The sequence below is a fragment of the Sphaeramia orbicularis genome, chromosome 14, assembly GCF_902148855.1.
Source record: "Sphaeramia orbicularis chromosome 14, fSphaOr1.1, whole genome shotgun sequence".
Lineage (NCBI taxonomy): Eukaryota > Metazoa > Chordata > Actinopteri > Kurtiformes > Apogonidae > Sphaeramia > Sphaeramia orbicularis.
In genome coordinates, this window is record NC_043970.1 from 11214820 (window position 1) to 11241029 (window position 26210).

The following is a 26210-nucleotide window of genomic DNA, read 5'->3' on the forward strand; positions in this document are numbered from 1 at the left end:
ATAATAATAATAATAATAATAATAATAATAATAATAATAATAATAATAAACTTTATATGTATAGCACCTTTCATACAGAAATTGTAGCCCAAAGTGCTTCACACTGATTGAAAAAATACAATATTAAAATACATTAAGATTCGATTATACATCAAGAAATAAAATGAAATTTGAGAGAAATAAAATAAAATAAAAATAAAAACAGCGCACATTAAAATATTTGATTATACATAACATTTTTGAAGTGCAAGAAATAAAATAAAAACAGAAATACAATAAAATAAAATAAAATAAAATAAATAAAAACAGTGCACATTCCTGGTTCCTGAATTGTGACCCCATTTTTATCTCCTTTCAAAGGCTGATGAGAATAAAAATGTTTTTAATTTGGTTTTAAATATATTCAGTGAACTGGCTTCTCTAATGTCTTTTGGAATTGTATTCCATAACTTTGGTGCATAGTTAGTAAAGGCTGCGTCCCCCATTTTCTTTGTAATATTTCTGGGAGTCGCTAGTAACCCTGCGTTTGATGACCTCAGTGTTCTAGTTTGTACATAATCAATCAGTGAGTTTGCAATGTAACTTGGTCCGGTTCCATTTAGAGCTTTATACATGAGGAGTAGTATCTTAAAATCAATTCTGTAGGTTACCAGTAGCCAGTGCAGGGAAACCAACACTGGAGTAATGTGCTCTCTCTTCTTGGTTTTGGTTAATAACCTAGCTGCAGAGTTCTGAATCAGCTGAAGTCACATGTATCATGTATCATCCCATACACTGTAATTCATACCATTACTGTCAATTTGCTGTTTTAGATCAACCTGATCTGATCTGCAGTAACATGCTTGATTGTAAAAAAACAAAAAAAAACAAAAAAAAAACAAGATAATTGTTATTAAACTGTATTCATTCATTCATTCATTTTCTGAACCCGCTTTATCCTCACTAGGGTCACGGGGGTCGCTTGGAGCCTATCCCAGCTACATAGGGGCGAAGGCAGGGTACACCCTGGACAAGTCGCCAGTTCATCGCAGGGCTGAACATATAGAGACAAACAATCACTCTCACATTCACACCTATGGGCAATTTAGATTAACCAATTAACCTATTAGTGCATGTCTTTGGATGGTGGGAGGAAGCCGGAGTACCCGGAGAGAACCCACGCAGACACGGGGAGAACATGCAAACTCCACACAGAAAGGTCCCACCCCCCGTCGACTGGTGTTGGAATCAAACCCAGGACCTTCTTGCTGTGAGGCACGAGTGCTAACCACTGCACCACCGTGTCGCCATATTAAACTGTAATTAACCCTTTTTTGTTTGTTTGTTTGTTTGTTTGCATATTATCTCTGTGCAGGTATTGTTAAAATGTGAGAAAACATCAGATTAGCAGCAATAAAAATGTTTTTATCTCATAGTTTTCACACAGTATATCAGTAAATACATGTTTCTTTGCCTCTAAAATCCAGCACATAAAATCAAGCTGAGTGGACATTTTTGTAACTCCATGAAAAATAGGTTCATTTAAAAAGATTAAATCACTTTTTTTTCATGCCTACAGAGGAATAAAAACACAGGGGGAAAAAATCTTGATTAAGGTTCTCATAATTCATGCATGAAAGGGTTAAAAAAATTTCTCTTTGTTTTAGTGTGAAATAAGTAAAATTACTTTATGAAACTGGGCGACACGGTGGTGCAGTGGTTAGCACTCGTGCCTCACAGCAAGAAGGTCCTGGGTTCGATTCCAACACCAGTCGACGGGGGGTGGGACCTTTCTGTGTGGAGTTTGCATGTTCTCCCCGTGTCTGCGTGGGTTCTCTCCGGGTACTCCAGCTTCCTCCCACCATCCAAAGACATGCAATAATAGGTTAATTGGTTAATCTAAATTGCCCATAGGTGTGAATGTGAGAGTGATTGTTTGTCTATATGTTCAGCCCTGCAATGGAATGGCGACTTATCCAGGGTGTACCCCGCCTTTGCCCCTATGTAGCTGGGATAGGCTCCAAGTGACCCCCGTGACCCTAGTGAGGATAAAGCGGGTTCAGAAACTGAAAGAATGAATAAATACTTTATGAAAATGTCAATAACCAACCATGCACAACCTAAAATTTCTCAAGGAAAACAAGTGTCATTTCAACAGTGTTGTGTCTCTGCTTATTTTTAACACAGCTTACACTGGATCTACAAATGCACAAAACATTTAGTAACATTTAAAATTAAAATTCCACCTATTTTTCTCAAGACATTTCAGGTTGTTTATATTTGTGCAGATTATTCACATTTTATTGTGAAAGGATAGTTTGTAAATGTAAATATTTTCACTGTGTAATTCAACTCTTTTTAAAAAGCTTTAAATCGAGAAGAAAATTGTAAGTTGTGTTATGGAAATGTTCAACTGATAACCCACACACAAAGAGGAGGAGAGAAAGTTAGAGTTAAAATAAATAAATGCATTTATTGAGAAGTCAATCACAGAGAAACTCTGTAAGTGAAGTCTCCCTAAACAAGAGAAAACTAAAGATTATATAGAACCAAATCCAACCCCCTCAAACTATGATGTCATTCCTTACGTACATCGTACCACCCCATACTACTCCTTCTCTGCTCCGTGAAGAGGTCATGATGACCTCTCCACTCTAACCTTGCTTGGATCCAATCTGGAGTGCAGGCGCCATTCTCTATCTACACATTCAGACATTTAGGTGTTTGGGTTTTAACTCAAGGCAAGAACTCCGTTCCTGGGTTGGGGGTGTTACAGAGTGGTAAACATCACACATAATGACTAATGACTCAGCATTAAAAGAAGATGTACTAACAGTATAAAATATAAAGAGTATAAAATATAAAAAGTAAATTTTTCCACCACAGTTGTCATCATTTGTGGGTTATTATTCTATTAATATACTTGAGATCATATAGGTCTGTATGTATCCCTTGAACTAAAATGAGTTCAACATCCTTGATGCTTAATATTTTCAGTGTAATTTTTGCACTTTGTAAATTCTTCCCAAGGGCTGGACTGGAGCCTTAGACAGACCAGTTTTGGCCTGCGGGCCTTATGTTTGACACCCCGCAGTAGACTACTAACCCTAAACTAATACACTGCTCAAAAAAACTTATTTTGGTCAATTATTTCTCCCCTTTAATATTAAAACTTGGTGTTTATGTTATATATCATTGGAAAACCTGATTAGTCATCTTTACAACTTGGAAGGATCTTGCATTTGTGGAATTAACAACACAGCTAAATGTGTGAGTAGCACACTAAAAATGTGCCCAAATCCCTGCAATATTCTCCCGTTGGGTGAGTTGCTTGGTGGATTGGATAAGGAAAACACAACACATACTGGCCATCTTTACACTATTCATTTTACAGTGTCAGGGACCTCAGTAGCATCTGGAAAATCCACCTGCAGCCAAAACAGCGTGGTACCTCCTCCTGGTCCCCAGCCTGGTGATATTTAGCTCTGGGATAACATCTCATTTTTCAACCAGGAGCTGTTTAAGCTCAAACAGCATTGTGGTCGGTCACTTTAGCACAGATGTGTCAAACATATGGTCTGTGGGCCAAACCTGGCCCGTCAAAGGGTCCAATTTGAGCCGTGGGACAAATTTGCAAAGTGCAAACATTACACTGAAGATATTAACTGTCAAGGATGTCGAACTCATTTTAGTTCTGGGGTCAAATGCACACCAATGTGAACTCACATAAAATAATAATGTAATAACCTATAAATAATGAGTCTTAAATAATTTTCTTCTTGGTTTAATGTGAAAAAATATTATTACATTATGCCTATAAATAATGACAACTCAAAATCTTTTGCTTTTTTTGGGCAAAAAAACATTATATTGAAAATATTTACATTTACAACCTATCTTTTAACAATAAAATGTAAATAACCTGAACAAATATGAACAACCTGAAATGTCTAAATAAAAATTAAGTACAATTTTAACAATATTCTGCCTGTTACTAAATGTTTTGTGTCTTTGTAAATCTGATCTGTAATGCACATGTAGAAATGATAAGTTAAGGCATAATATTGTTAATATTGCAATTTTTTTTTACTGATAATTTTTTTTCAGGTTATTCACTTTTTTTTTTTTTTAATAGTTTGTAAATGTAAATATTTTCATAATTTAATGTTGTTGTTTTTTTTTTTGTTGTTTTTTTTCCCACTAAAATAAAGAGAAAAAATTGGAGTCGACATTATTTATAGACTATTATGTTATTATTTTACTGGTCTGATCCACTGGAGATCAAATTGGGCTGAATGTGGCCCCTGAAAGGACGTGAGTTTGACACCCCTGGGTTGCAACATAAAAAGGCGATTTCTTAAAAGTGGATTTTTTTTTCCGAGCCGTGGTATGATATTTGGCAATTACGAGCTTCGGTAGGAGTACGTGAATGCAGCACCATATCCCTGACTGTCAGTGTCTCTGATTCATTCACTCACACTGAGACTGTGGAAAATACAATGTCCAAGTACTGCAGGTAGAATAAACACAGCATTATGTGGTTCTTAAAAAAATATAAAAAGGCGTTCCATCCTCTGGGGATTTCCAGTTCACGAGGTTTCACGTTTGAGCCCACAGTGGGGTTCATAAGTTAACTCAACCACTAATGGGTTTATTTATTTCCTTTCTTATTTCCTTTCTTTCTTTCTGTTTATGGTCAGTTCTTGCACCAGCCCACATCCACATCCACCCCTGTTCCCGGTGACAGAAGCCAGTCCTACTCCGTGGCCGTGGATTTATTTGCCTTCAGCTCAGACACTCCTTCCTCTATTGCATAACAGCGGTGGGTGTGCTCGTTTTGTTGTCCCTCCTGTGCCGCAGTTATGAGCAGGGCGGAGTCACGGACGCTTTCAGGGTGGCTCATTCAAAGGTGGCTAAAAAAAAAAAAAAAAACAGTGGGTGATCCAGATGGAGACCACCAGAAGAAGTCAAAGCCCCTCCAAAGTAAACACACACGCTTTAACTGTGCAGGACATGAAAGTTAAACTGCAGTTACATCACACAGGAGTAAAATAGAAAGATTAGAGTTTAGACAGAATAGAATAGAATAGAATAGAATAGAATAGAATAGAATAGAATAGAATAGAATAGAATAGAATAGGCTTTGTTCTTATTGCAGAATACCATTGTACAGTGCAACAAAATGTGGTACAACAGTATCAGTATTTTGAGTATTAACCCATAAAGACTCAAACATCCAGACTCTGTTCAACCTAAGAAAGATCAGGCCATACCTAACCGAACAGGCCACCCAGCTCCTGGTGCAGACTATGGTTATCTCCCGTCTTGACTACTGCAATGTTCTTCTAACGGGCCTCCCAGCTTGTGCTGTCAAACCACTACAGATGGTCCAGAATGCAGCAGCGTGTCTGGTCTTCAGTCAGCCTCAAAGGGCACATGTCACCCCCTTACTCATTGAGTTACACTGGCTACACATAGCTGCCCGCATCAAATTCAAATCTTTAATCCTAGCCTACAAAATTCTCAGTGGGTCTGCTCCTGTCTACTTAGGTGCACAAATAAAAGCTTATGTCGCCCCACGACCACTCCGCTCGTCTGGGGAACGTAGTCTGGTGGTCCCCAGACCTTGTACAAGACAATCCAGGCTCTTTTCATGGGTCGTTCCACGTTGGTGGAACGCTCTACCAAGTGCTACAAGAACAGAGTCATCCCTGCCTATCTTCAAGAAGCTCCTGAAGACCCAGCTCTTCCGAGAGCACCTCCTATCCTAGCACTTTCAAACATTCCATTTTAAATATTCTAAGAAGGTTTTTCCCAGGATAACCACAGATTCTTCCAGGATTATCTCTGGACCTGCTGCGGTGGTCCGGCCTCTTCCCTGCCCTCATCATCACCACTCACTTATCCTCAACCGTTTCCATGTGTCTCCCCCTACTCCCCCTACTCCCCCCTTCTCCCCCTCTCCCCCAGTCTCTATCTCTATTGCTCTCTCTTTTTCCCCTTCTCTACTCTCTCTCTTTAACCCCAACTGGTCAAGGCAGACGGCCATCCTCCAGGAGTCTGGGTCTGCTCGAGGTTTCTGCCTGTTAAAGGGAAGTTTTTCCTCGCCACTGTCACCAGTCACAAGTGTTTGCTCCTGAAGGATTCTGTTGGGTTTCTGTAAATTGACTTAGAGTCTGGTTTTGACCAACTCTATATATAAAATGTCAAGAGATAACTTTTTTGTGATCTGGCGCTATATAAATAAAATTTGATTGATTGAGTGATTTAATTGGTTTTCCCTTGTAAGTCGCTTTGGAAAAAAGTGTCTGTCAAATGTGTAAACAACATAAACAACAACATCCGAAAACATCAGCTGATCTAAACTGTTTAACCCTCTGGTATCCGGGTGCGCCTTTTAGGCACACTTTGCACTTGAATTCGTGTTAAAAAACTTCATATTATTTTTCACAATTTAAATAAGGTTAGAATTCAAAAGTTGTTCATTTTTGCATGATCTTTAAAATTCTGGCCACCAACTAAAATGTGCACATTGTAAACAAAAGAAAATTACCAGACTAGCATCTGTCTCCCAAGTGTGCCTAAAATGCACTATTTCTTCCAATTGATATGTATGATTAGGGCTGACCTTGATTTACAAAAATAAAATCAAATTAGAGCAGAAAAATAAATCAATATATAATATTTAATAGTTTCATTTATACAGTAGGTGTGCATTTTACACACACTTGGTGACAGATGCTAGTATTGTGAACATTTTACCTAGTGCCAAGAATAACAATGTAAATTAACCAATGTTGGAGTTAATCATTGACATATGCCAGGATGAAAAAATCAAATAATGTGTGATCCACTTTTTATGTAGTATATTGAAATTTTTTTTGTTTGTTTTTGTTTTTTGCAACCACAAAAATGGTTTGTTTACATTCCAAACACGGCATTTAAAGGGTTAAAAAATGTGACAATTATTGAGTATTTGGTATTTTTATTTACGGCTCAAGTTGATGAAATAGAAAAAAGTGTAAAAGAATTAAAAACAAACTGTATGAAAATTTTTTTGACATTATTCCACAAGTGTGCCAAAAAAAGGCACACTTAGTGGTTAGTAAGGGCCTTACTGGATGGGATACCAGAGGGGTAATACCTGTTGATCCACTAATCCTGTCAATACATGTAAATAAATGGTGTAAAATCTTTTCATAGTCATCAGATATGACCTGTTTGGACGTTCAGAGGCTCTGTAGTAAACATAGAAACACCGTCATCTTCTACAACATTGATTCACCAGTAAAACCCATGGAGTTGGCTCAATGACAGTGGGTGGACACACTGGGTTTTACATTCAGTGATTGATATCTTTGCTGGAATAGTCACTTTTTCTTCAGTTTCCTCTGTTTTGATATAATAACCTCTGAATTTCCTCTGAGCCTTAATGAACACCTACATGATCAGAAATTAAATAAAATATATGATTTTCACTGATAAAATGCAAAATACAGAGGATAATATTACAATAAATGTTGATAAATTACTTAAGAAATTTAATTTCCCAACTGACTCAGGGCCACCACAAACTGATTGCACTTTTATGTATTCATCATATTTTAAACTGTTTTTAATGGTATTTTATTGTGTTTTACGGGTGTTCTAATTGTATATTATTTGTACTGTTTTATTCGTTTTTCGCAATGTAAACTTGCTACTTTACAGTGTTACATGTACTCCATGTGTCTCCCCCTACCTCCCCCCTCTTCCCTTCTCCCCCAGTCTCTCTATATCTCTATCACTATCTCTTTTCTCCTCCTTTACTCTCGCTCTTTAACCCCAACTGGTCAAGGCAGACGGCCATCCTTCAGGAGTCTGGGTCTGCTCCAGGTTTCTGCTGTTAAACGGAAGTTTTCCTCACCACTGTCACCAGTCACAAGTGTTTGCTCCTGGAGGATTCTGTTGGGTTTCTGTACATTTGATTTTGATTTGATTTGATAAAGCACTTTGTGACTCTGTCTGTGAAAAGTGCTCTATAAATAAAATTTACTTACTTACTTACTTAAGAAAGGTTCAGTATACAGAAAAATTAATTTGAGAACTGCCACAAAAGTAGCACAGGGTCTTTATGGGTTAATTTAATGGTAACTTTTACTTTTACTGTCTACATTTCAGAGCTTAAAATCATGTTTCAAGCTCTGATTTGCAGTAGGACTGACGTTAATGGTTATAATGTCTACTATAGTTTCTGTTTTGGATTTGAAGGTGAGTGGTTAAATATTTTTTTTAATTTTATTTTATTTAACCTTTATTTAACCAGGAAGAAAATCCCATTGAGATTAAGAACCTCTTTTCCAATGGAGTCCTGGCCAAGAGGCAGCACAACACATTGTTACAACATACAGTTATATTATTTGGTTACAACATACTGTACAGTAATTTACAGGACCAGTCAACCTATGTAAAACACGTGCAAGTCATTCAGATATTCTCTAACACTCTGAGTTTGGATTTAAAAGCATTCAGACAGATCAGTTCAGTCAGTTTCCAGTCTCTTAGCAGCAAATGACATGAGCAAGGAGCAGAGTACACAAATGCCCTTTTACCCAGCTCTGTACGGGCCAATGGCACAAAGAGGAACAAAGGCTCATTTGATCTCAGACAATAAGAGTCAATATTTCTTCTTATTATTAAACTGCAGATGTAGGGAGGCAGTAGCCCAACTATGGCCTTGTAAATAAAAGAGGAGGCTTTTGGGACCAATGTCCCAGCCTCCTAGTGGACAGGGCAGGACAACCCACTCTGGAGTACAACTCACAATGATGTGTCCTGGCTTTAGAATTAGTAATAAACCTCAGAGCAGCATGATAAACTGTGTCAGTCATCTGAAGATATTTGGATGATACATTCAGATAAAGCACACCTCCATAGTCTGACACCGATAAAAAAGTGGCAGTGACTAGGCGCTTTTTTACATCAAAACAAAAACACAACTTATTTCGAAAGTAAAAGCCCAGTTTAAACTTTAACTTCTTTACCAGGTTTTCAATGTGGGGCCTGAAAGTGAGGGAGTCATCAATGAAGACACCAAGATATTTATGTACATGAACCGCCTCTGTGACATTTCCCTCAAAAGTAGTCACTACTGGGATAGATCCAGGCAACTTCTTGGAGTTTGCGAAGAGCATCATCTTAGTCTTTTCAGTATTGAGGATAAGTTTTAACTGAAGAAGTGAGTGCTGGACAGCATCGAAAGCTTTCTGCAAGTGTTCTATGGCTTCAGTAAGAGTTGATCCACAGCAGTAGATAACTGTGTCATCAGCATAAAAATGCATATCAGCATTAGATACATTGTGCCCCAAGTCATTAATATACATAATAAAAAGGAGGGGTCCTAGTATAGAGCCCTGTGGCACCCCCTTGTGGACAGTAACATATTCTGAACTCAGTCCATCATATTTAATGCACTCAGTCCTATCACTGAGGTAATTTGTGAACCAAGCAACTGCATGCCCTGACAATCCTGAACAGAGAAGTCTGCTCTTTAAAACTACACGATCGACGGCATCAAATGCTTCTGACAGGTCAATAAAGAGTGAAGCGCAACATTGTTTTTTATCAAGTGCAACAGTAATGTCATGTACTACCTTCATAGCTGCTGTGATGGTACTGTGCTTCTTTCTAAAGCCTGACTGACATTTAGAGAGGATGCTATTTGAGCGCAAAAAATCTTTTAACTGATCACACACTAGAGATTCAAGAATTTTGGTCAAGATGCATAAATTTGAAATTGGCCTATAATTTGTTAAGACTGCCGGGTTCCCTCCTTTTAATAGAGGGAGAACAAAAGCTGATTTCCAGGTTGAAGGCACTTCTTTGTTTTCAAGTGAAAGATTAAAAAGAATTTTAAGAGCCTCTGCCACAAAGTCAGCCGCCATTTTCAAAAAGTAAGGCTCTATTAAATCTGGTCCAGGGGGTTTTCTGTGATCCAAAACTTTGAGGGCTTGATGAACTTCCCGGACAGTAAAAGGCACAAAATTAAAAGGGTCTCCTACGAACTTTGGGGGATTTGAGCAAAAATTCACTGAGAATATTTTTGATGTTTTAAATAAAGAACTAGATGATATAAAATGTTTGTTAAAACAAATATTCTTCACACAACATTAACCCATAAAAACCCAGTGCTACTTTTGTGTCAGTTCAATTTTTTCTCTCTATTTAACCTTTATTTAAGTGGTTTATCACCATTTATTATAATACTGTCCTCTGTATTTTGCATTTTTTCAGTGAAAATCAGGTGTTTTCCTATATTTAATTCACTGGTCATATAGATGTCCATTAAAGCTCAGATTAAAGTCAAGGGTTATTACATTAGAAACAGAGAAAACTCAAGAAAAAGTGACTTTTTCAGCAAAGATCACATTAACTGAACAGAAACCAAGTGTGTCCATCCACTGTCACTGATCCAACTCCATGGGTTTTACTGGTGAATCACTGTTGTAGAAGATGACAGTGTTTCCATGGTAACTACAGAGCCTCTGAACGTCCAAATGGGTCATATCTGATGACCATGAAAAATGACAAACTGTATTTTACATAAATTATTTCAGCATATAAGTAAATTTAATGTTTCAGAAGTTATTTAAAAGTTTAGACCAGTAGATGATTTTGTTCACTGGTGGCTTTTTGGGTCTTTATATGTTAACATGTTGTGAGGCTGAGTTCACATTAGACCAGAGGTGCCAAACATACGGCCCGGGGGCCAAAACTGGCCCACCAAAGGGTCTACTACCGCAGAACTTACATTGAATATATTAACAATCAATCATTTTAGTTCAGGTTCCACATTCAGACCAGAAAAATACTATCATAATAACCTTGAAATGATGAGAAATACAAATGTTTCTCTTTGTTTATAGTGTTAAAAAGTAAAATTACATGAAAATATTTACATTTACAAACTATCCTTTCTTACAAACTGTGAATAACCTGAAATGTCTTAAGAAAAATCATTTGGTTTTGATGCTTCCATATTGAATTTATATTATTTTTACATTACTTTGGTTTAATTGGTACCAGAAAAGCTTAGATCACGGGTGTTAAACATACGGTCCGTGGGCCAAAACTGGCCCACCAAAGTGGAGAATCTGGCCCTTAGCATGAATTTGTTAAATGCAAAAATTACACTGAAGATTTTAACAATCATTTTAGTTCAGGGGCCAATAAAAGCAGTAAAATATTATCATAATAACCTACAAATAATGACAACTCCATATTTTTCTCTTTGTTTTAGTGTAAAAAAAAAACAACAACAACAAAAACCCCAATTTAAATTACATGAAAATGTTACAAACTATTCTTTCACAAAAAATGTGAATAACTTGAACAAATATGAGCAACATGAAATGTCTTAAGAAAAAGAAATGCAATTTCATCAACATCCTGTCTGTTACTAAATGTTTTGTGTATTAGTAGATCCACTGTGATCTGTAAGTTGTAATGCACATGTGTAAATGATAAACTGAGGCAGAATATTGTTAAAATTGCACTTAAGAAATTCAGGTTGTTGATGGTTATTCTTTTTTTTTAAAGGATAGTTTGCGGATATAAACATTTTCAGAATGTAATTTTGTTTTTTCACTTTAAAATATAGAGAAAAGGTTGGAGTTGAAATTATTTATATATTATCATGGTATTACTTTACTGGTCTGGCAGAACATACTGGTCTGAATGTGGAACTGAACTAAAAGGAGTGTGACATCCAGTCAGTAGAAATGTCCTTCAGAGGTCTTGTTTTGACATTTGAAGGACATTTCCAAGCCTCAAGTTTCTATTTCTTTTACCAGAGTCTCTTTTTTACACTAGTATACGACCTTCTACTGAAGCCGAGGATGTGTGGACCTCTGATTTGGAGGAGGAACTCCATGTGGGATGTAATTCTGAATAATTTATTAACGTCTGTGTGAAAACAAAGAGAAAAAAAGCACATGTGCAAATCTGAGATGTGAAGCGCTAAAGACCGGAGCCGCTTCAGGACTCCACTGATTCATTTCTGGATCTGAATTATGTGTCTAAAAAACTTTTACATCCACACCTCCAGTCTTGGATGTTTGTAGGATTTCTTTATTCCCTTCTGTTCCCTTTAATTCAGTGACAGCAGACACATCGGTTCTCAACATAGGCATATTTATTGCACAACATTCCCATAAAATTGGGAAAAAAATCATTTGAGGAGAGAGTTATTTAAAGACATTCTGTACAAATACATGGAAATAAACTGAGTATGTACAGTTTACATCAACCGTTACAACATACCAAGGGCAACTAAATAATTTATTCATATACAAAGAGGGAAAAGCAGATATATAAAGTCATACCTTTTAAACATTATGGCGGGGGTTGTATAAAACGATAACTGCAGAGCGCTTTCAATACAAGAACAAGCATGAGTAATATATATATATATATATATATATATATATATATATATATATATATATATATATATATATATATATGAGTTTTTTTACCAGCAGAATGAGCTCTCCAGAAGCCTGCGATGCATTCGTGTCACATCTCTGTTAAGACTTGGGTTGTATTCAGGGTGCGATTTGAGTTTAGGAAAAGAAAACACTGTCCAGTTGTTCAGGGTTGAACTGCCAGTTAGATGCTGTTTTTATGTAATATCATAAACCAGTCGCAGACACACACACACATGCACGCACGCACGCACACACACACACACACACACACACACACACACACACACACACAGAGCATGATTTGTTGAATTGGTTTCACATAACAGCCGAACATTTACTGTTACTCTGACTGAGCTAATAGAGGATGTTGAATAGAGATGCATTTGTTTGTTTTTTTAACTGGGCTTCAATGTCTAATGGTCTGTCCACACTAATACAGAGATTATTTACAGCAAATATTTCTTTTTATGTTTGGACCTCTCATCCACGTGTAACCCTTTAACCCCTGATGTATTTGTAGCGAGCGCTCTGAATGTATGATTTATTTTAAATGTTCATTAAAAACTCAACCATTTGCTCAACAGAAACATTTTCAAAACACACTGATAGAATAGACCTTGTGTTTCCATAGACATCTGAGCATGCTCAGTGCACCCCCCACTGCCTGTGGAATGGGAGGCAAAACACAGAGCAGTGCATGAAATCGACTCATGATAAAAATAGATGGTTTGGGCTTTTTCCACACTGTTTTCCTTGTTTTTTTTTAACCCCGTCCCCTGAAGGGGAGGCAAGTGGGACTGTGTTTGGTTCGGTTTGTTTCTTTGTTTGTTAACACTTAAAGCCGCAAAACTATTAGTTGAATTCATATTAAATTGGGTTTATACATTACCAGTGACCCAGAATAGATGTGATTACATTTTGGGAAAAGTAGGTCAAAATTATTATTATTTTTTTTAATTTTGTAAAATCTTTTATTCCCCCCATTTACTTATAATGGGCAAAATTTGTCTACGCTGACATGAGCACATGCATAGATATAATGACATCAGCTGGATCGATGCCAAAACAAGCTACAATACGTGCGAGGGGTGGGGTTTGCTGTGCCTGGTACCAGTTGTTACTGTTGTTTGCAGTGTTGTCGTGATTTTCCTTTATTTTTTTTACTGTTTTTACCAAGTTTTAACCGTGTAACTGCTTTTTGGAGTTCGACCAGATTTGGAAAAAAAGAGCCCCAAAACAAAAACTACTGCGCCAAAATTCAAATACTTGTTCAGTGTGTTCCAGCTCACAGACCATGTTCAACTGAAGAAAAGGAACACAAGCACATACTCACAGCAGCTTTTTTGACACTTCTACAGCCGCAAATTCACAGCAGTCTGTTTCATTGAAATAATCTGTCAGGGGTTAAAGGGTTAACTTAAGTGTGTAACTTGGCATTGAAGCTCAACTTCATGACTAAACCCTGTGTATGTGCTGCGTCAAAAGTAGTCTTGCATATCCAGATCGGTCACCTTTCACTTTCGAAGCTACGCATAGTATTAAAATGACTAAATCCCTACAAAATAAAGACGTGTCTTTGTGAGAACTTGTCATTTTCTGGTTGTTGTAGCAGCTCAGAGGTTATTTCTTTCGTGTTGCGTCGGTGACTGTCAGTGATTATGCACCAATGGCAGGAGATGGACGATGACAACCCAACCACTGTCCCAGACAGCGTCCATCTGAACCCCAAAGTCTGCCTCAATGTTCTCGCATCGTCATAAGTGTGGAGATATTTGTAAAATAAAGCTCATTTGAACAGATTTTTAAGATGAATATCCATATTAGTGTGGACAGATTTCCTCTGCTTTATCAGAATTAATTAAAACAACCAATTCAGTCTTTGTGGTGAATTTGTAACACATCCTGCTCTCACTGCCAATAAACAAACAAATAATCCATTTCCAATGTTGTCAGTTGTTGACAAGGAGAAAAAAAAAGTAGTAAAGTCAACTGGCCCCTACTGCAGATGCTTTATGTTCTGATAAAAACCCAAAAGCAGTAGCTGTGAAAGACCTGTGAAAGATCGACCTCCCTTTTACTCTCAGCAAATCGCACCCTGGTCAAATGGCAGAACACCTTATTAAAAAAAAAAAAAAAAAATCATCCATCTGTCAATGTCATTGTAAATTAAAAACAAAACCAAAGAAAGAAAAAAGTGTGCTACTACAGTTGTGTATTTGTGTGTTTTTTTTGCCTTTGAATGAACTGCATTTGCAAATAGTGTTGAAAACGTACACATACTTGAATCCCTTTACTATCAAATAAGGCCTACTGGGTTCCTCTACTCCTCTCTACAGCAAACATCGAGAGCCGTAAACATCGTACAAAGGTGGCGAAGCTATAAAAGTGTGAAAATATTTCAGCATTTCGGTTTTAAAATATACATAGGTGGTGCGTGTTTTTAGCTCTTCCACAGTAGAAAGGGACCCTTCGTAATGACATTCTGAAGCGAAACTGTCGATCATCCTCCGGAATTAAAACAACCTTCCCTTTTCATTGTTTTCACATAGAACACAGCATTGAGTCGCACACAGTTAACGCTGACATTCCACTGATTAAAATAGCTTCCAAAGTATACCTCAGGGTTTTCTAGGGCTTGTGTAAAATGTGTCTTTCCACTGCCCACGTGAAGATCTGAGGTAGTGCTGTACCTATGATAAGAATGTCAAAGCCACTTTTAGCCATTTTTAAAACAGGTTTGTAAAACTAAAAATGACAGTGTGCATACGTTACCCTCCCACATGGCCCAAAATGTAGGACTTTGACAAAAAAAAAAAAAAAAGGTAAATGAAATATCTCAGGGAAATTTGGCTTGTAAACAAACACATCATGATAAAAGAAAAAAAAAAATAGAGTTGGCATGAGATTGATAATGTTCTGAATGATATTAACCTCAAAGGAAAACGCCTGTTACCTTTAAACGTCACTTTGCATGACTTGGTTTTAAGATTGTACTGAAAAAAAAAAAAAAAACAGTTGAAAGAACAAAATCCGTTGTTGTTATACTGTAGATAATCTTAAAATTTTCATTCTCAACTGGAAAAAAAGACATATGAAAGTCTTTGGCTTTTGTGTCCAAAAAAAAAAGAAAAAAAAATTAGAGGGAAAAGAAAGTTGGGTCTTTAAAAGAAAACATTCAAAAGGACAGGAGCGGGTTGTTTTGGGACAGCGTCCAGAGTCCTCGCTCCGTCTGTGTGGTCTCTAACTCCCCCTGGTGGTCAGCGGTGGCACTGCGCCTGTGTCTGCAGCTGTAGTGCAGAGGCTGTGGCTCCGCTCCACAGACATGCTCTGATCTGCTCAGGACTCTGTGCACAGTTTCAGGAACCAGCTGCAAAGCATGGATGGATGGATGTCTTTTTTTTGGGGGGTGGGGTTGTGTGTTGGGAGGGGGGCCTGAGTGGCACCTTTCAGTTCTGACTGGTTTTCAGAGCTGTTCCACGGTCTTATAGCAGGATCTGGGCCACGTAAGGGGAGTGGGTGCTGGCCACTGCAGCCAACAGGGGAAGGTCACTGGACTCGATTCTGCAACAAGGACAGAGTAAAGATCAGAACAGGACACAATCCAAGTTAATATTTACAGGGTTGGTTCGGATTATGATTTTTTTTTAACCCATAAAAACCCAATGCTATTTTTATGTCAGTTCCCAAATTAATTTTTCCTCAACATTTAACCTTTCTTAAGTGATTTATCACAATTTATTATAACATTATCCTCTTTATTTAGCATTTTTTTCAGGGAAATTCCTGTATTTTCCTATATTTATTTTACTGATCGTGTGTGTGTTCATTGAAGCTCAGAGTAAAGTTGAAGGTTATTATAAAAGAAACAGAAAAAACTGAAGAAAAAGTGACCTTTTCAGTAAAATATATCAGTACCTGAATTGTTAGCATTGACAGGATTAGTGCATCAACAGGTATGAAAGAGTTTACATCAGTAGATGGTTTTGGTGACTAGTGAGTGTTTGGGTCTTTATGGGTTTAGGAGTGTTTGTATGAGGCACATATCCGTTCAGCACACCCTCAGTTTGGACAAACAGACATGAACAGAAGCTAAACACTACTACTGTGGACCAGAGCAGCAGCAGAGGGTTTTACACATGTAATAAAAGGCCCACCTAAACCACGTCAACATCACTAATACATTTAATGAAATATTTCCACTGCTTAAGCGACAAAACATAAACTGTTCTAAATCTGTCTTCAAACTCACCTGACTTCTTTGACAAAAATAGGACCAATGGCCCTGTAGCTTACCGGCCAAATTAAAAGCTTTGGGAAATGTACCCAGATGCCATTTATTATCACCCAGTTATGTGTCTTTATTACATTACAGAAATAGCCCATGTTTTGGTCATATTCCAATCAGATCTGTAAAAAATTCAAATTCCAACTTGATATCATTGATACTTACTGATTTATTGGCTCAATCCACTTCCTATCTGTTATAATGGGAAAATTTTTCAAAGTCGCACGAAATCCAGAATCAGATCTGGATCGAAATAATTTGAATACCTTGTGTTGACATCATCATAAAGAAGCTGTATACCAAGTTTGAAGTCAATCAGAACTGTAGTTTGGGAGAAAAAGACGACTGAAATTTTTTCCCCATAAGAGCCCAGGTTAAATTTTCCGTAAGTTCCCGGATCCAGAAGAAGATCCTGATCAGCATGTGGCCGTTATGTTTTGGTCATCTCCCCATCAGGGCTGGACTGTAGAAATTTACACTGGATATCATTTATATTTACTGAGTTATTGCATCGATCCACTTCCTATCTCTTATAATGGGGAAATTTTTCAAAGTCGCATCAAATCCAGAATCAGATCCAGATCCAAATAATTTCACTAACTTTTGTTGACATCATCATAAAGAAGCTGTATACCAAGTTTGAAGTCAATTGGAGTTGTAGTTTCGGAAAAGAAGACGATTGAAATTTTTGTAACGGACGACAGACGCCGACGCCGGACGCCACATGACGACAATAGCTTACAGCCTGTTGGCCGGTAAGCTAAAAACAGTAGTTTTACCTTGCAGAATTATGACTTTGGAGTTTGGATCAAACGAACAAAAAACAGCCAAATTAGGAAGAGGTAAAAACCTGCAATGCCTCTTTTTTGAGGCAAAATTATCCATTTTGGTCAAAGGAGTGTGGTGGGTTTGAAGAGTGTTTCAGGGCTTTAGTATTTAAACAGCAAAGGGTTGTATCGCATTAAGATAAAACTGGGGAAATATTTAAATACAGCGCATACTTCGAGTAAAGAAATAATACTTTCTTAAAAATTGTGTTTTAACGGCTGCCTCTGTCCAAAGCAGTACACTGGCCAGTATTTCTATTCATTCATTTCATTTCCACCATCTATTGTAGGAAATTCAATGAAAATGTACCCCCACCCAACTTCAAACACTTCTAACTAACCCCCGAATATTCTGACACTACTCTGTAATACAAACATCAAAAAGGTTAAGCACTCACCCTAAGACCATGCCCAGTTCTTTCACATGGACTCTTGTCTGGCCCTTCAAATACTCCGCAAGCATCTTACTCTTGAAGTAGATTTCCTGCAGGCGGTCCTCAAGGTGCATTATACACTGAGGAGGGAGAGGCCAACAAGGTCAGTAAAACACACAAACACACCTCAGATAGGGTACAATGTAAGACAGAAACCTTAGGTAAAGCCATCACTGAGTCTGATTACATACACACCAATACTCTGATCATTATCTGATATCTGGAGCTGCCAGAATGTGTGTCATTTTTACTTGACTGTTTTATACTTATATTTTTTATTCTTGACTGTCTTATAATTGATGTGAGCACCTTACACTACATAAAACCAAATTTCTTTGTACTGTGCAATGGTATTTTACAATAACAATAAAGCCTATTCTATTCTATTCTATTCTATTCTATTCTATTCTATTCTATTCTATATTCAAGTGTTAATGTAAACAGTATGTAATCTAATATGCTTCATCAGATAACAGCAGTAATAATCTGATTATGAGAAATCAAATTAACACACCTTGATTTCTCTTCTATATTGCAATATTTTCCTACAAGTTTACAGGTTAATCTGATTTATTTTTTGTTCTTCTACATCTGTGCATGTGTAAACACAATTAAAATAATAGAAAACGGATGTTCTGTAGTCAAACATGACCTGAAGACAACAACAGGAAGTTTGAGTCTAACATCACTATGTATGTACGCACTACAAAAGAAATCCGATAATGGACTGGAGCGTCTAAATTAGGGTTTATCGATTATCGCATTTCGTAAGTGCATAAATGTGTCAGATCTGATTATTACAACTATCAGATTACTCCCAGTTATCAGATTTTTACGGTCATATAAATGAGTTCAGTGAGTGCATTGAGTGAAAATGCAGAGCTGTAACGTACAAAGTTGGGTGAGAGGTTGAGTTTGTAGAGCTGGTGAGTGGACTGTAGCAGGCTGGACACCAGACTGGACACTAAGACTTCTTTCCCCAGCTTGTTGATGTCCGTGGCCCGTCTCTGACTGCTTGCCACCTGCACCGTCCACTTATCTGTGTCTGCGATAATGCAGACGGCCTCTGCTATGGGCTCATCCAATACTGGATGCTGCAAAGACAAACACTGAGCTGTTTAGACCAACGCATAAACAACCTATGAGAAAAAAAAGTGCATTCTCCACCTGTAGGCGTGGTTATACTTAGTGCATTACCTGAACAGCATGGGCTAATTCACCCATGAGGCTTTGCCGTAGCTTGTCGTCACTGGGCATGCCATGCAGGACAAAGTCCGGCACATAGGTGGGGCAGTAGCCTCCAAACAAAGACCGGCCAAAATTGGCGATGCTAGGCTTGGAGTAGTTCTCCACCAACTTTGACCTGGATATAAAACATCACAGAAAACTGTTCTCAAAATGAGCAAGAAGGTATGTGTTGTGTTGTGAAACTCAGAAAGTACAGACTGCACAGGTTACCATATACATACATTTTAAAAAGGTCTCATTTTAACAGTAAAGGACAGTGCAGCTCTGCTGCATGCCGAATGTGTCTTATGGAAGTTTTAACCTCTTCACCACACAAAACACAGCCAATGTTGACGTTTTACTTCCTTAAAAGAATGCGTAAATTGTGTGCAAACGGTTTGGTTTCCAGAGGAATGACATTTAACGGTCTGGTCTTGTGCAAACACTTCTATACGAACTAAAGGTCAAAGGACAAATTTATTCCACCACCTCAAATATCACCAAGTGCAGACAACAGTCTCCTATATTACACCTAAGCTTTTTTTCATATATTCTTATTTGCATATAGAAAATACCTATATGTAGAGGCATTTGTGCTTTTATCTTCTAAGGTTAAAATCTGCAGCTTCAAAAAGACTTAGATGTTCACTGAATTAATACAAGATGTAACATAACAGTAATTTTAGATGGGAAACAAAAATTAAATGCATGTCTGAACAGCTCCGGAGACAAAAGTTAGACTGAATGTCAAACTAAGGAATATGTTGAAATTCAGACCAGAAGTTCAATTCTGAAGAAAAACCTATATCCACCTTCACATTTTAGTTCTATCAGCAGCTCAGGCAGAATCTTACGATATAAAATACAATCTAACCTGCAAAAATTTCAATTATGGTGAGGATGAAAATGTTAAAACAACCCATAATATCTGCAGACTTATGGTGGAAGGAAACATACAAATTAGACTCTTTTTCAGAGTTTTTCAGTGTTTAAAATGTGTGATACACGTGGATCGAAGCCATCCTTATGTCTTTGTGTTCAGACTGCATTCTGGTTCCACTCACCCAGGGAAAGGTACCAGCACTTCCTCCTGCCAGTCTTCTGTCTCCTCACTCTCGCTGTCCCCCAGTGCGCTGTCCGAGCTCTCGTTCCGTGGTATCTCCCAGTCGTTGACAGGCAAAACTTTGCGCTTTTGGTCCTCGTTGCTGCTGCTAACATCCTGTGGGACGGGGACTGACAACACGAGGCCCTTGTCCTGCTCAGCAGAACAGCCCCTACAGTAGCAGTTGTCAGCAGAGTCTGTAGACCCACATCTGCATCTCCTCAGAGTGTCTGAAAAAGCATCTCCTCTCCTATCCCCCCTTCTGCTGGATCCTGAATCTATACTCCCAGAATCCAAGCAGAGGCCCAAAACGTGACCCCTGGACACACCTTGACTGCTGTGACCCCTCAAGTCACAGAGCAGGGGGCCTCCTGAGGGGTCCAACAACTGTTTGTGCATGCTGTGTGTGTTGCTGGCCTGCTGTCGTTTGGCCAAATCGTCTATAGTCCTGGTCTCCACAGGGTTCTCCAGACTAAAATACTCATCGAAATCGTCCATACAGTTTGGGCTCCACTGGGGCATTTTGCTGGACACCCGCTGCAGTGCGGGGGCCTCCTTGGTCTGTTTGGTTTGGTCCTGTGATGTGCTGTTGTTGCTGGTCTGTGAATCTGCTTCTTTGTGCAGCTGTTGTTGCTGCTGATACTGTTGTTGCTGATGAAGCAGCAGTCGCTGGTGAAGCGGATGTTTGTCCTTGAGGTGTTTCTTGTGCTTTTTAATTTCCTCTTCCATCCTTCTTCCGCGGCTTTCTGTGTCTGACTCAGGTGACATGGAATCTCCGATGAGGAAGGTGACTTTTGTTGCAGGCTCTTCCTCTCCAGTCAGAGTCAGAGCCATCGGCCCAGTCATGGTGTTTCCTGGTGCTCCTGGAACCGGAACTGCAGAGGCCACATTCTTATCCGGAGGCTTCTTTTCCAAGGAAATCCCCAAAGCCCAGTGAGTCGACCCCTTACTGGACTGGCTTCCCATCCCTGTGTCCATTCCAGCCTCCAGTGCAGAGCTTTTACACTCTGAGGTGGCTGAGGTAAAGGATGGATGTGATGGTATAGATGAGATGTGGAGTTTCAGGTCACTCTTGGTCTCTCCATCCAGAACACAGTCACTGGGGGATGATGAGCCGACCCGGAGAACCGTCTCCAGTCGGGCCTCTGTGGTCAGTGGACTGCTGGACTCCCTGTGCAATTCAGGGGCTTCTCCAGTCCTTAAAACTGGCAACAGACCCTGACTGTGTCCCGTCTGAAGCACACTACTCCTAGACCCTTGACTCTCGCTGCTGTCCTCGTCTTCCTCTTCCTCGTCCTCCTCATCCTCCTCCTTCGGTGTATCCCCAGCGCCATGCTCCAGCTCAGTGTCCGTATACGTGCTGCTCTGGAGGCTGTTATCTGAGGGGTAGCTGCTGTCCTCGGCCTCCGTCTGTCGGCCGTGGACGCTCTGGGACAGGTAATCCCCACTGGGTTTATGGACGGTAACCAGGACGTAGTCTGACTCCTCCACTTCTCCCTTCCTCAGGGAGGTGGTGATGAGGGAGCCTGGCATGACGATAGCCTCGTCCTCAGCGCTGTCCAGCATGTGAGTCTCCAGCAGCTCTGAGCAGCGGATGAAGTATGTGAGGACATAAAGGAGTCTTTGGACCAGCTCCTGCCTGCGGCCCACCACCACTGTTCTCGAGAGCCGCACTGGAGACCCAATGGCACCGTATAGGTCACCTACAGAAAAGGAATTAAACATTAATTAAACTGCATAAAACACTGGAGAAAGTAACAGGACAGGACACTGCTCAAACACTTGTGGATAACTGACATTTGATATAATATGTTGAGGATTTATAGACTTTATAACAGTTCACAGTAACTCCTCCTCCCTCATATCACACCATATACATGTGCAACCATGATGATGTAAATAATATTTAATTAATTTCTACATTTTTACCTCCGCCAAGGGGGTTATGTTTTTGCCGGCATTGATTTGTCTGTCTGACCATGTGCAAGATAACTCAAAAAGTTATGGACGGATTTGGATGAAAATTTCAGGAAATGTTGATACTGGCACAAGGAACAAATGATTAAATTTTGGTGGTAATTTGGGGGGGGGGGCACTGATCTGCCTTGGTGGAGGTCTGCGCTCTCCAAGTGCTTTTCTAGTTTCATTTGTTATTCAAATTCTTTATTTATATAAATATCTATATAAACACCAAATTTATTTATTTTTTAAAAATATTCTTCATTTTCACTCATGTGGTTTTTCTACCTGTGTTTTCTCTCAGCGATTGCTTGTTGTATGTTGCTGCTGTCAATTGTGACATTTCCCCATGATGGGGTAAATAGTTTTATTTTATTTTATCTAATGATCTTATTGGATAAAACACAAAGTGATAAAGGCACATTCTGTCATTTCTGCTGCAAGGGGTCTCTCCAGCAACACAGTAGATTGAAATACAGCTTGATGACACCGTGAAGCAGTGTGGGATCATGGGAGTTGTCATTTTAACCTTTCTTGCAGGTGAAAATTGAGTTTATGTGAAAGTTGTCAAGTTTGCATACAAAGTAATTAGATTTTATTCACAACAAGTAACACTAGCCAACAGAATGTTAGTAACTTATTGAATATTATATTAGATCAACATTAACTTGTCTTGCTGCCTAGCATAAATCACTGGTCACGCATTATAGTAAACAGGATCCATAGTGAAATGCATCTATAAATAGCTCTCTACTGTTGCAAAGTGGCTTTCAAACACAAATATGAAGTACGCTGGCATTTACTATATCTCAGATACTGCATTTAAAATATTTTAATTTGGAAATAAGACATGTTATACATTTCAAAGGGCATTAAAATCTGGACCTTGAAGCCCACTTGAAGCCCACCATGTACATCTTAATGTTATATTTCATGTCATTTAAGGGGTAAAAATATTGATCATTAGTGAATACTGTTTTGTTGGAGTGAGATAAGTTTTCCTTATCCTGTAGTGACAAAAGTGTGTTTAAACTCTTGTCAGTTAAACATTCGATTCCTCTTTTTTAAAATCATAGCATTCATTTTCATGTGTCACGTCAGCACTTCAGACTGCAGTTCTACGTTTTGAACACCAGGTGGCACAAAGTGTCAATTCTCTTCCCAAATGCTTTCTGCGTCAGTTAAGGTGAAAATCCTGTTGACCGCTCAACAGTCTTTTTAAGGCCTCTATGTATTTATAAGCATCTCATTTCTTGGTATATGGATCCATAAATTAATTGGCTTATTGGGATGAACTCCAATTACAGCCAGGATTACAGGGTTCAAGGAGCTTTCAACAAGAGAAATTTATGACTTTTTAAGATCATCATGAATGCAATTTAAGACCTAGTGGTTGGTGTTGAGTGGGTTATAGGGGGGCTGCACTTTGGTGATGTGCCCAGTGTGATTACAGAAGAATATTGGGTGACAGAAAGCATGTGACTGATGTCTACACAAAAAGTTTCTAAACGGAGTTTTCTTGCACAAGATGCACCAAGCCTGAAATTCCTTATTTCAACAGGCTTCAACTGAGCGCTAAATGCTCTGTTCTCAAGCCAGGTTTTGTTGAACTTGCACTTCCCCATTCTAGATGAAAGTTACAGTAACAGAAACTATTTCATCTCATTACTTCTAAAATTAGGAATTATTAGTTGTTTTTTCCTTGAGAGGAAACACCAAAAATGTTGGTTGCGTGTCGGTTTGGTTTTGTAGTGATGTAATGTGATCAATATAAATTATTCCCAATAGTAGAGGCTGATGTTAAAGCAACTTTGGAAAAATAATGTTTAACTATTTAATCCAATTTTCTCAACCTGCCAAAATTGCATTGAATAAGTCCTAACATTCGGATAAATGGATTTTAATCTTCTAAAAGGCATGTGAAACCACTGGATTAAAACCAAGCATTGGTGTTTTTAGCTCACCAGCCGATATGCCATGAGGTATTGTGAAGGTGGCATCGTCTTCGTCATCGTCTTTGATAGCAATTTCATCAAACATCTTCTCTGACAAAATTTCTGGTCGGATAATTTAAAATATTATATGTAGCTTCCTTGGGACAATGCCGATAAAGTTTGTTAGCAGTTTTGAGATACTTGGATTTAGGAATTTTTTACGAATTTTTAAAATATTAAACATTTGCCTTTACTTATAATGGTCCATATTTTGATGGCTTATAACATGGAAATGGTTAGAGATATCAATATAGTTACTATCAAGCACTGATAGAAAGTCATACATGGACTTTGACTGAATTTGTCAAGTTCTGCTTCAGTGAAAGTACCACCCACTTTTATTGGGAGATTGACCACCTGCATCACAACCACAGGACTCTAACATAGCGGCAGAACCTGACAGCCTTGTACATTCAACTCGTTGTTGATTCTTGATCAAACATGAGGGTGAGATACAGGAACAATGACCCTATTTTTTTTTTTATTTAGTCTTGGAGCTTTTTCAAAGTACCAAAGCATGTTCACATCTCATGTAGAGTGTCTCACCTAGCTGTGCCCACAGTGGGTTGTAAGGGTGCGTCTTGGCAAGCATGTCGACGCTTTGTGAGGAGTGTTTCTCTAGGAAGATCTTTATTGGGGGCTGCCCATTAGGCATGACGGTGGGAACCCAGGCCAAATGATTGGTCAGGATGGCTGTCAACAATGCAGGAAGGAATCTGGAATAACATACAGAGATGTGTCAGCAAAAAGAAGAGTAAACAAAGTGAATTTAACCTGGCACAATCAGACATCAGACATTAATGAACATGTCTCACTTTGTGGAAAATGTAAGCTATTTGATGTGAAACTTGACTCACCACATGTGACCTATGCATAGACACATTCTTGTGGCATAATTCACTTCTCATTCCAAACCGCAACGTGTCTACTTCCCTTCCTGTCCCATGACTCAACTGTGACAGTAGTTCAGCTGAGTCACGTGTTCAAACACAGTTGTAACCACAGCACTCATCAAAACCATCAGTCCTGGGAATACTGACCGGATTTCGCAGAAATAAAGAAATGATGTGATACAGTAACAGTAATGGTTGCCAGGGAGACACAAGACATCAACTGTATTTGTCACTGTAACAGATGGTGGTGGAAATAATAACTTAAACTCAGCTGATAGAAACACACAAATGGTCACCAGAGACAACCACTGCTTATGGTCAACATGTTGACTGAACAGATTTAGAGCGTAAGAGAAAACTCCAGGAGATCTGCACTGAATCATGTTTTTTAGAGATGTTTTAACCAGTGACATCGCAGAAAACAATGAAGCTTCATTTTTAAAAATATATTCATTGATGATTGTCTATTTTCCACTTTTTGCACCACTTAACACTTTTTTTTTTAATCAACTTAATCTTTTATTCCCTGACAATTTGATAATTATGCCTCTAAATGTTTCCCCGACCTCTACAGTCAAGGAAATATGTGTCTGTAGAAAAGTATGTATACTGTCTTCTGCATATTTTTTTCTTTTAATGTATAAGGTATGAGTGGAAGCTAAAGCTAAATTTCCTGCAATGTGGACAATAGAATAAAATCAGCAATGTTTAATATGCCTAAATTATGTATAGTTATTTATAAGAAACACTTGAAGCAGATGCTGTTCAAAGATTTTTCTCATAACAATATGTATTCAATAGAGCTTGAACAATTTTGAGTGCTTAGTTGTCAACTATTACATTTATAATCAACTATTCACAAAATTTGGGTTTGAGATTTTGTTTTGGAACAGTTTGTTTGATTCTGGCCTCATAAATGAGAATATTTTCAGGCGTCTTTCATCTTCTGTGATAGTAACCTGAATAAATAAAACCTTGAAAGAGCGGCTCTTTCACCATTTTCACAGTCCAACGACTAAGTGGCAAATAGATAAAATATTTAT

The 26210-nt window shown here is 38.4% G+C and overlaps 1 protein-coding gene across 3 annotated transcripts in view; it reads right to left on the reverse strand.

Annotated features, from left to right (window-relative positions):
- Positions 1-14669: 14669 nt before the first annotated feature.
- The window catches only part of fnip1 (folliculin interacting protein 1), a 50888-nt gene continuing 39347 nt past the window's right edge, over positions 14670-26210 (reverse strand). For all 3 annotated transcript variants that reach the window (XM_030153337.1, XM_030153335.1, XM_030153336.1), the window contains 6 exons: positions 24821-24990; positions 20284-22024; positions 19190-19355; positions 18886-19086; positions 17957-18072; positions 14670-16007 (listed from right to left, as the gene is read on the reverse strand). In XM_030153337.1, coding sequence (XP_030009197.1) covers positions 15929-16007; positions 17957-18072; positions 18886-19086; positions 19190-19355; positions 20284-22024; positions 24821-24990 — 2473 coding nt within the window. In that variant the 3' untranslated portion in view covers positions 14670-15928. The remainder of the gene's footprint in view (positions 16008-17956; positions 18073-18885; positions 19087-19189; positions 19356-20283; positions 22025-24820; positions 24991-26210) is intronic.